This window comes from Gallus gallus, chromosome 1, assembly GCF_016699485.2.
Source record: "Gallus gallus isolate bGalGal1 chromosome 1, bGalGal1.mat.broiler.GRCg7b, whole genome shotgun sequence".
Classification (NCBI taxonomy): Eukaryota; Metazoa; Chordata; class Aves; order Galliformes; family Phasianidae; genus Gallus; species Gallus gallus.
The window spans coordinates 110381662-110393557 of NC_052532.1; the positions used below are offsets into that span (position 1 = coordinate 110381662).

General features: G+C 38.6%; 1 protein-coding gene across 2 annotated transcripts in view; it reads left to right on the top strand.

The window, feature by feature from the left end:
- Positions 1–11845, top strand: part of TRAPPC10 (trafficking protein particle complex 10) — a 42406-nt gene extending 30561 nt beyond the window's left edge. The window contains exons 15-23 of one of the 2 annotated variants that reach the window (XM_003640505.6): positions 492–633; positions 1788–1946; positions 3598–3827; positions 4289–4389; positions 5235–5361; positions 5732–5902; positions 7190–7367; positions 8512–8706; positions 9718–11845. In XM_003640505.6, the coding sequence (XP_003640553.3) occupies positions 492–633; positions 1788–1946; positions 3598–3827; positions 4289–4389; positions 5235–5361; positions 5732–5902; positions 7190–7367; positions 8512–8706; positions 9718–9956 (1542 nt within the window). In that variant the 3' untranslated portion in view covers positions 9957–11845. Of the gene's footprint in view, positions 1–491; positions 634–1787; positions 1947–3597; positions 3828–4288; positions 4390–5234; positions 5362–5731; positions 5903–7189; positions 7368–8511; positions 8786–9717 lie in introns of both variants that reach the window. The other variant, XM_040652702.2, reaches the window with a different exon arrangement.
- Positions 11846–11896: the final 51 nt, after the last annotated feature.

Genomic DNA, 11896 nt, shown 5'->3' on the forward strand with positions numbered 1-11896 from the left:
ATACAGGTACAGGTCAGGGGAAGAGTTTGAGTGTGTGTGAATTGAATAGCTTGAGCTGAGGGCTGTCCCTGATACGAACATTGTAGGGTTTTATAAATGTTAGCTCAATAAGTACTTTGCTTCTTGCTAAATATAATTTCAGTACTTAATAAAGCTGTATTTTAATTTATGTGCACTTGAGGAGGGAGGGAGAAGGGTTTTTTCTGTCTTGAAAGAGTAGCTACTATATTAGTTACTTTGATTGCTGCTACATGTTATATTCTTTCTTGACTTAACGTGCGCTGTGGAGCTTATTAATGTGGGAAAAGATGGACCTTTTCTGAGGATCTTTTCACTTATGGGATGACTCTTTTGATTTGTTTTTGTTTTGTTTTGATTTACAAATACAAAAGGTCTGATAAGTGAGCTGAGAAAATACTTGTCTTTAATAGAAGGTTTGTTTTAGAAGTACTTCCAAAATTGAAAATGCCATTCCAATGTTTTCTTCGAAGGCCAAGGAACCTGGTACGTACACCCTCAGGCAACTGTGCACTTCAGTGGGAAAGATACAGTTTGTCCTCCTTCATATTTATCCAATTGTGCAGTATGATGTCTATTCTCAGGAGCCCCAGCTAAAAGTGGAACCGACGACTGGTAGGTACAACTGCTGCAGTGAATTTGATGAATTCTGTTATACTCTCCTTGGAACTAGATTGTGTTTTCTGCCTTGGATTTTATCTGGGATGTTGTCTTACCCTTAATTTTGAGCTAGATTTTTTTTTCAAGTTATTGATCAAGTATGGTGTCAATTATGGCTTGTTTCTCAACAACTAATTTCAGAGCTTGGTTCAAACTTGAACATGCAATATCACTTAAATATTAGGTATGATTTGAGTTCCCATGTGCATTAAGATAACTCAGTAGTTATAGTTTTAATTTTTAATTGACTGAACTGATGGGTTAGTTCAGTGACGCTGCAGTCTCTTTCATATTTAAGAAATGCATGCTACAAACTGAGCTTCTCTGTTGGAGGCGATAATATTAAGTTACTAGAGTTCTGAATGCATCCATTGGTTTTGTGAATGGCTGAGAATTACTTGTAGAGTTTATTGTAGTGGATATGCTGAAGTTCGTAGTGATTTTGTTTTCAGGTTGGGGCAGATGAGTTAATAAACATTTGTGCTATCATCCCAGTTACAGGAATTGCAATGTAAAGGAAGGACGGGCATACTGGGGAGAGGGGAATTTATCATATTAGCTAGCTACCCTAGGAAATTGATGGATGTGATTCAGATACTTGAGAATCTGTGTGTGCACTTGCTTTCTACTTGTCTTGTTTATGTAAATACACCATGTGTGTAAATACACCATGTGTATTTCGCGCTGCCCCTCTGCTCCCTGTGAGGAGCTGCAGCCGCCATCAGGCCTCCCCTCAGCTCCTCATGACCAGCACCATAGATGCAAAAATATAAAGAGGTTTACAACATAGAGAATTCAGTAAAAACCTTAGTAAATTCCTCAGGATTTTATCTTTCACTGAATTCTGTGCTGTCAGAGCTACACAGTACATAAGTCAGCTAGTCTGAACCTAGGTCAGATACATAGCATGGAGCAACAGGTTGTTTGAACTTGAGTGACCAAACAAATGATAACTTAACAGGATTTAATACCAAAAGCCCAAACGTCTAAGTTTCCCTAAAATGTGTAACAAAGTGCTTGGAGGAATTGGTAACAAACTTTAGCAGTGCACTATAGCCATGTACTAATGAGTACTGGAATCAGTTGACAATTTCTGCTTTCTTCTTCAGATAGCCTTTTGGCTGGCATTCCACAGAAGGTGAAATTCACAGTGACTACAGGTCATTACAGCATGAAGAGTGGAGATACTTTGCAGCTTAGTAATGCTGACGCTATGCCTATTCTATACAATCCAGAGAGCAAGGCAGTGATCTATTCCAACACCAGGGGTAAGCAATCAAAGTGAAATAATCTTCAGATAACTGAAAATTCAGTAATCCTGAAGTAAAATTTGTTAAGACAATTACGCTTTTTCAGTAGTTGTTACTGAAAACAATTCTAGGGAACTGTAACTGAGTACTTCAGTGTAGAAGGGTCTTAAACTTCCACCTTCAGAGTAGTAGTATGAACTTTTCAGTAAGTATAGCTGGATGGCTTTTACTTGCATAGATGAAATTCCGTAGATATGGAGAAATAGCTGCTGGGTTCATGATTTCCATATGTATGGTGGTGAGCTTCTGTTACTATGCAGTGTCATAACTAGGCAATACAGTTTTGTTGTCAAGTAGTCTAAGTACATTTTTACTTAGTGCTCTTTAGCCAGTGTTGCATTTAAATGCATGCAGTCAAAGGGTTTATTTTCCTTTCCTGAGTATGGTTGCTTTAATGTATCCTTAGCTGCTCAAATACACTCAAATTTTACATAAATGAGAACAGTCTTAATGAACATAATATAACTGAGATTGAAATAGACTATACAGATATGTACCCTATGTATTAAAGTTCTGTGATGAATCACAGAATATCTTGAGCTGCGAGGGGACCCACAAGGATCATCAGTACTAACTGTCCTGGCTCCACACAGGGCCACCCAAAATCCAAACTCTGTGTCTGAGAGTGGTGTCCAGAAGCTCCTTGAACTCCGGCACTGGGGGTCGTGCCCACAGCCCTGGGCAGCCCTTTCCATGCCCACTGCCCTGTGGTGCAGCCCCTGTCCCTAACCCCCAGCTGCCCCTCCCCTGACACAGCTCCATGCCGTTCCCTCGGGCCCTGTCGCTGTCACACAGAGCAGAGCTCAGCGCTGCCCCTCCGCTCCCTGTGAGGAGCTGCAGCCGCCATCAGGCCTCCCCTCAGCTCCTCTGCTCTGCGCTGAGCATACTGAGGGGCTTCAGCCGCTCCTCACCCACCTTGCCCTCAGACCTTTCCCCATCTTTGTAGCCCTCCTTTAGACGTTCTCTAACAGCTTTGTCCTTCTTACATCGTGGCACCCAGTGCTGAAGGTGAGGCTGTGTAGCATAGAACAGAGGGGACAGCCCCTCCCTTCACCCAGCAGCAGTGCTGGGCTTGCTATCACCTAGAACACCCTTTCTGCAGGGCTGCTCTGCAGCCTCTGAATAAGAATATTTATTTATGTGTTTTCAGTAAATTTTAAGTTCTTTTGAAATAAAGATGAATTAAGAGAATAAGGAGGTGAAGGACGTTGTGTAAAATTCAGCGTGCAAATTAACTCTTTAGCTAATTTGAAGTCTGTTACCAAGTTGTCCTCTTGGTTTTTCCTTGTACGCTGAAAGGAATTGCTACACTAAATGTGGTCGTTACCTTCCCACAATTTGAGAAGGATAGAGCATCAATATTGAGAAGTTGTATACAGCAGTGGTATGTGTGGATTGTAGTTAACACGAGAAGGTTACTAGGGAGCTATGAGACATAATTTCTCCTTTTTGTTTCTGAAAATATGAAGGTCTTGCTAGGAGATGGTTATGTTACCATATATTCTCTATGACAGGTTTATAGGCTCATTTCTGTACTTAATTACAGAAATAAAAGCTATGAAGGGATAAATGTTTTCAAATAACTTTTCCCCTTTCTGCTCAACCACAGAAAAGATCTCAGAATCATCGCTAAGAATTCAGTCTTCTGAAAAGATTACAAGCATCAATTTGCCAGTGGCTCCTGCATATCATGTGATTGAATTTGAACTAGAAGTCATGTATTTACCATCAGCCACAGAATCTGCAGAGGAGGGAGAAAATACTACAAATAAAGAAGTTCAGAGAAAAAACAAAGAAAAACAAAAACTGGACAACTGTATGGCTACTGTTGATCAAAAAGTAAGATGACATTTAATACTTTTATGAAATCTGTTTGATTGTGGGAACATGGGCTTCACAAAATATTAGGTGGGGGTAATGGTGGGAAAAACTGCTTGCATTGAGCTAACCTTCCCTTAAAGATGTAAATGCAAAAATCTTAATAAACAGTATCGATGTAAGGAATACCTAAGCAGAAATCTACACTGTCTTCTATGTTGTCATGTGTTCCTCTTGCTCGTACTTGAGTTCGTGTTCTGATGCTCAGTTTTTATAGGATGTAGGATACTTATGTCTTTGTGAAAGGTAGCATGGTGGTCTGTTTTCTCAGATTAACTTCTGACATACTGTTTTGTTCTCTTTTTCATCTGGATGCATTAGACATAGCCACTGAGCAAAGGTTTGTTTGGAAATTATGAGAAAAGTAAAGGCTTTAAATAAAGCCTGTTATGAGCAAGAACGTTGTTCTCTTTCTCTTTTAGGTAACCATTGATTGTCCTTGGTCGATTTATTCCACTATTATTGCATTAACATTCTGCATACCTTTTAATGCCAAGCATTCCTTATTGTCAGCTGGCAAACGGTAAAGTACTCATTAAGCATTTATTTCTTTCTTCTAGGAAAATGGGGATGTGGAGTTTCATAAGTATTGTCTATAGCTGACTTTTTAGATTATTTTTTAAATTGGACTTCTGCTGTCCTACACAGTTTCCTGCTGAAAGTTTGCATATTTTCTCTAGTGTACTTTCTTAACAATAAAATAAGCACATTTTCAATTTTTTTGAAAACACAATCACAAAATCATAGAATGGCCTGTGTTGAAAAGGACCACAATGATCATGTAGTTTCAACCCCCCTGCTATATGCAGGGTCGCCAACCACCAGACCAGGCTGCCCAGAGCCACATCCAGCCCGGCCTTGAATGCCTCCAGGGATGGGGCATCCACAGCCTCCTTGGGCAACCTGTTCCAGTGCGTCACCACCCTCTGTGTGAAAAACTTCCTCCTAACATCTAATTTAAGCCTCCCCTGTCTCAGTTTAAAACCATTCCCCGTTGTCCTAGCACTGTCCACCCTCATAAACTGCCGTTCCCCCTCCTGTTTATACACTCCCTTCAAGTATTGGAAGGCCACAATGCGGTCTCCCCGGAGCCTTCTCTTCTCCAAGCTAAACAAGCCCATGTAAAATATATAAGATAAACCAAACTGATCTATTTCTATGTATTTGTTTCTGTTTTATACGAAAGAGTGTGTTTTACATCCCTGTTTCTACAGATTAATAAATATTGAAAAAAGATTGGAAGAAATATATCTGCTTTTATATTTTTTGCATGAGCTGTGCCCTTTACAGCAAATTTATGGACCCTGTATTCTGTAAGTGTAAAAATGGAAATTTGCTAGAAAATTCAACAAACTTCATGTTTTTCAGGAAGTATGTGCAAGTCTGCATACAGAATTTGTCAGAACTCTGCTTTCAGCTTTCAGACAATAACCTAAAAAATACTGCTGACTGTACAGATTTGCAGCTGGTCCCTCTGAACCCTGAATCTCAACAGGTAAAAAGATTCTCCTGGTGTTTTGTGAGCTTATTGACAGGAAAGTTGGATGAAACTGCTAGTAATACCATTAGCACTTCTGTACGTAACTTTTGTTTGTAGGGAGGCTGATAATTGATGTTGTTACATCTTTGTGATCTTCTGAGTAACTTTGATTCTTAAAGATGCTTTAGAAGGCACTGCTGGTGTTAGATGAAATTCCAAAAGATGTGGAGATGATAAGTTTTCAGACTTGTCCGTTCTCTTGTAACCTTGTTTTTTTTTTAAGCTATATTGATACCAGAATGTATGAATATATGTAAGAGGGCGTGTATTTCCATTTCTCCATCAGAGGAAGGAAAACTGATGCTATAAACAATTTCTCTTTCAGGTCATATATAGTAAGCAATCAATATTCTTTGTGTGGGAATTGAAGTGGACAAAAGAGCTTCCTCTCTCCTTGCAGTGCCTGTTTTCAGTCAGCTTTTGTCCAGCTACCTCTGAAAAACAGTCTCTTACCCTTAAGCCGTTCACTTACGAGTTCCAAGTGGAAAATTTTTTTGTAAGTATTCTCAAGTATAGTATGTATTAACTGAATATGGTTTCTTAATGTACACCACGCAAAGGGGAAGCCAAGAAATATATTTCAGAAATTCCCTTTCCAATGATCTTAAGTTTCATTATGTAAAGCTGTGTATACTATGGTGAACTGTAGAACCGAAAAAGAGGTAAATTACATGCTTACCTCGGAATAGGATAGGAGGAGAACACTTGTGTGAGCTTCCTTGAACTTGATTTTTGTTTCTTGTTTTGGTTTTGCTCTGTGTTTTTGCCTCTTTGGGCTCGTGCTGTGGAGAATGTCTGTAGATTACTCATGGAGCTGCTTTTTTGCTGGTGACTTCAGGCAGCCCTCTCCAAAGCAAACTGTCATTTCCAAAGATCTTTGCTATTGTAAGCGTTGGAATTGTTTTTGTAGTGCTTTTGTATTGATGAGCTCCTCTAATAAAATATTTAGGATTTGCTAGGCCATTATCTTAAGTGTTTCTTCTTTCCCCTTATGGACAAACTTCTTTGATCTGCCAGGAGGCTTAGGGCTAGGTATGACTTCCCATTAAAGGGATTTTATAAACATTACAATATCTCATCTCTAAATTCAGTTATGTTAGCCTTTTTGATGCTTGGGTAAAAGTAGCAGCATGAGAAATATTTTGTTGGGTTAAATCCTTTTGCCCATTTTCAGTGTTGCTGTGTTTTCTGCCAGCTTATTACAAAACAAGGTATCTTTTTGCCTACTGGCACGTAACTAGTATGTTTGGGACTTTTGTCAGCACCCATAAGGATATATCTTTTTAAAGGGAGCAAATGTTTTCAGCACTGACATTTTAATTCTTTTTCTTTGGGGGGAGTAGAAAGTTTAATTTTGTAGTAATTAAATTTGTTCTTTGATAATATGAACACGTTTATTGTGGGGAGCACGATGGTATGAGTGATAAGTTCTCAGCATTTTTGTGATGTGTCTGGGAAGAGAGGAGTCGGGAGGAGTCAGTTTAGTTATAATAAGGTAGATATCCATTTAAAAGTATTGAAAGGCTGAAGAGTTAAAAGCTTGGAAGTGGAGGGAAGAGTTGTGTATTCTCTGCTGGTATCAAAAATAATTGAAATTTGGTTTAATTTTAGCAATAAAATAAAGAGAACGTTCCTTAACTGAATCTTGCATTAAAAAAATTAAGACATGAGTGTTAAACACAGAAGTATGTTTATACTATATCAATTGTCAAGTGTTGTTTAAACACAACTAAATCCCCCCCCCTTTTTTTTTCTTGATAATGGTACTTTTTCTTCCTTACAGACACTGTACCATGTGAAAACTGAAATTTTTCCACCAGTGGGGACAGAGTATTGTAAAACGGGCTCACTATGCTCCTTAGAGGTGTCCATCACTCGTCTTGTTGACCTCTCAGAGGTTGACAGAGATGAAGCATTAACAGAATCAGATGGATATTGCACAACAAAACTTATGTATGAAGGTAAGAATATTTTTTCTTACTCATACTGCCACAATTCCCCAGTAGTTTAGTCTCGATAATGTCACTTGTCAGACTTTCAGTGAAACACGTTCTTGTATTGTGATTATGACTTCCCAGTCAACTAGTTTTCATTTCATTAAGGGTGAAAGTTGTGATTTAACCCTGGCAGGTAGCTAAGTGCCAAAGAGCTGGTCTCTCACTTCTACTCAGCAGGCTCAGGGAGAGAATCAGGAAGATGAAACTGAGAAAACTCGTGGGTCAAGATAAAGACAGTTTAACAGCTAAAGTAGAACAACTAAAGTAGGAGGTGCATGCACGAACAAAGAAAGATAAGGAATTTGTTCATTACTTGCTATCTACGCACAAAAGTTCATCTGCTTCCAGGAAAACAGATTTTTATTATGTATAATGGTTACTTGGAAATATAAGCAACATTACTCCAGATGTTCCCCACCTTGCCTTTTCCCTAGCTTTTATTGCTGAGCAAGACACCATGTGGTATGGAACATCCCTTTGTTCAGTCTGGGCCAGCTGCCCTGGCTGTGTCCTCTCTTAGCTCCTTGTGTGCTTCTGGCCTCTGTGGTGACAGGGCAGCACGAGAGGCGGAAGAGCCCTTGATTCTGTGCAAGCACTGCTCTGCAACAGCTAAAACATCAGTGTGTAACCAATGCATAGCAAATCCACAACTAGCTTCGTATGAGCTACTATGAAGAAAGTTAACTCTATCCCAGCAAAAAAAAAATAAATAAAATAAAAGGGACATTGAGAGTACTTTATGAGGTTTTTTTTTATTATTATTAATTTGTCTTCAAGTGTAAGTGCTACTCAGGCTGGTTGAATGCTTGTTTGAAGCTATGGTTCCTTTGGTGTAGGGCTGTTTTCTTTGCACAGCTCTTGTAGAATCACATAGTGACTTGGATCGGAAGGGACTTTAAAGCCATCCAGTTCCAACCCACTAGTGTAACCCACTACATCACATTGCCCAGGGCCCCGGCCAACTTCACACAGAAAATCCTGTGAGTTTTTAGATACTGCAAAAATACTGATTTTTATTTTTTTTTTAAGTGATCTAAAACTGTACTGGAGGGTTTTTTTTTTTTGTTCCAAGTAAGATTTCTGTAGTGTCTTCTCTTTGTTCCTGCAGTTGTTGACAACAGCAGTAACTGGGCAGTCTGCGGAAAAAGTTCTGGAGTGATATCTATGCCTGTAGCAGCTCAAGCAACTCACAAAGTCCACATGGAAGTGATGCCACTGTTTGCTGGATATCTACCCTTTCCTGATGTCAGATTATTTAAATACCTCCCTCATCATTCTGCTCACTCCATGCAACTTGATGCTGGTAAAGCTATCTTGAATACATGGCTTCTTAGAGAAATGGTTCTCCTCCTTCCATGTTCTTGAGTAAAGAGAAAAGCAAGGCAAGGAAGTGTATTGACCAAGTACCCTTAGATGTTTTTCGTACTTATCTTCTTTTACAGTTCTAATTTGAAACATTTGAGGTCCTGCTCTAACAGGTAGTTTGATTTCAGGTTGCAGTCTTAACGTGTGAGGGGAAATAATAAACACATTCTTTTTTTCACTTCTTTTCTTACTTCCTTTAAAGATTCCTGTGCAAAATAGTTATCACATAATTTTTAATCAAGTGAACATCGATTTGATAATGAAACCTCAGGATTAGAAGATTGTCCCTTAACTGCACACCTCTCACATCTGTTAGTTTTGAAAACCCAGTTTTTGTAAGGACCAACTGAAAATAGAAGTACTGAGAACTTGTGGCATATAAACCACATCAAGGCTTAAACTACGAGTGACCTTGAGGTTTTTATTTGTACTGTTGAGTAGCTCCAGAGCTCTAGTGAGAATTCACTTGTGCAAGCAACTTATCATTTGTCAGCAGCACACCAGGAACTGCCAGTGTGCAGTCTTCTAGATTGTGACAAATGTGGGGTAACGCTACCTCAAATTTTCCACATAAACCAATATCTTAGAATCATAGAACGGCCTGGGTTGAAAAGAACCACAATGATCATTGTAGTTTCAACCTCCCTGCTATGTGCAGGGTCACCAACCAGCAGACCAGGCTGCCCAGAGCCACGTCCAGCCTGGCCTTGAGTGCCTCCCGGGATGGGGCATCCACAACCTCCTTGGGCAACCTGTTCCAGTGTGTCACCACCATGTAATTTGCACTGTTGAATCTACTGCTTGCCAAACTTGTGCAGACTGTTTCCTCAGCAGAGATGTTCAGTAACTGTTAACATGTGGCAAGTTGACTGTGTGTCTGAGTTCTGAAATAACTTTGAGTTACTTAATCACTTCGTAGAATGAAATTGTGGGTTTTTGTTTTGAACAGATAGCTGGATTGAAAATGATAACCTATCTGTGGACAAGAATGTGGATGATCAAGCTGACAGCAGCAGCATAAGGAGCAGAGGTAGCTTGCATTCTGCAGCTAGTGGGGAACACAAAGGTTTGCCAATGCCTCGTCTGCAATCCTTTTCATCTGGTCAGGTCTTCAACTGCAGCACGGGTATGCAAATACTTGTCATTCCCAGCAAGGACGACCATGTTCTCGAAGTCAATATCACGTGACAACTCGGTATAAGAACAAGGAAAAACAAACAAAAAACATTAGAAACTGGATATGAAAGCACTTTAAAGGATTATGACCTGATTAGTCTTTGTTGCAACATTTTAACGCTAAGGAAACCTATGGCACTCAACATTTACTGGCCATGGAAGCACCAGACAATTGTATCAATTTAAATGTACAGTGAAGCTTGTGTCAGCTAGTTTATATTGCCACTTTAATATGTTTTGTGTGAGCTATTGGGTTTTCTCCCTTCAGTCACATTCTGCATCACAACACAGAGCAACAAAAACAAAAAAATCCAAATATTTGGACCACTTTTTTATTTTTGTCTGGCAGCTGATAGCTTAGTTTAACGCTTCCTACATATTTTAGAGTTAAGATTTGGATGACGCAACTATTCAAATCTTGGATTTTTATGTGATTTACAGGCTTTTCCACACGTGCCACAAGTACAGCAAAGCATACAACAACTTGTTCATTGACTTAATAGTTGCTTTCCTGTTTTTTTTTGTTGTTTCTTTTTTCTTTTAGCGTTGTTAATTCCTGTCATTGCGATCTTATATTAAACTTCCATCGTTTGCGTACTTAAATGCATGGAAGCACTACTGCTATAAACAATCTTAACTGAACGAAATTCCTTAATTTTTTTTTTTTGAGGCTTTCTCCTTCACAGAGTATACACTGTGATGTCACATATTATATGGTTTTATTTTTTTGGGGGTGGGACGGGTGGGACATCCTCTTGCATAGTTCTTACCAAAGAAAGATACTGATAGAATTTAATAATAAATTATTTGGCTTACTGAGTTCCCAGATTCATTTCTTTTATTAGCATTTCTAAGTGGCTTGGTTTTCTGCTCCAGTTTTGGAATTGGGGCAAAAATTTCAGTATGAGATAATACTTGAACAGTCAACCTTTCATCACGAAGGCTTAGTGTAATTATTACTGATTAGAGGCCAGACTTCCGCATTCACGGGCGAAGAAAGAGGTTGGTTTGATATAGGAAAGCTTGCAGATGTAGTATAATTGTGAAGCAAAGTTAAAACATGTAACTTAAAGAATTTCATTATTTATATCTTGAAATGTAAATACGGAAAAAAAAAGTGTTTAAAAGAGAAAGTGTAATTTTTGTGAATGTTGCAAATTCACCTGTGACTGGAAAAATTACAACTCCTGATGTCCTGCTTCTGGTATTGAAACTTGTGCATTTAATGTGAGAATGACCTTTTCTACTTGCAGTTCTATAATGGTGCATTGTGAACAGACTCCACAGAGGAAAACTATCCCGTATCAGATATTTGTCAGTAAAGCTAAACATACTAGGAAGAAAAAAAAAAAAAAAGAGGAACTGCTCATTGGGCAAATCATTATTTTTGTTTTGTTTTGTTTTCCTTTTTTCTAAACTCAGGTTCTGCTGAATTACAAAGGGGAAGGAAAAAAACCCTCTTTCCAAACTGAATTGCAGTTAAAGAGTGAAAGAATACCTTACATTGTTTTTGTTCTTTTGTTTCAAATTTTATTTTATTTTAAGCAATGTCTGAATAGGTGTAAAAAATAGACCTGCTAGCTGAAAACGTTACTGTTATGCATCTTCTTTCTGTGAAGGAATGCCCTTTCTCTGTGGAAATCATACCATTTTGTTCTGGATAAAACCCAAAGCATCATTTAGTGTGAGTGAATGGCTGCTGGGATTCTTTGACTGGAAAAGGTAACGAGTTTGTGACTTTGACACTGCAGGTATTCTAATTGATTCCATTTTCATGGTTTGCTATTAAATCATTTTTCACATCGTTCTGTAATATACTGTTAGATTAAACACATTGTACTAAGATTGTTTAATGAAATTGTAAGCGTTACAGTTCTAAATATACATGTTTTAAAAAGAAATCCAAGTTCTCTACTGCTGTGACTGTTTTTATTTGAAGAAGCGATGACTTC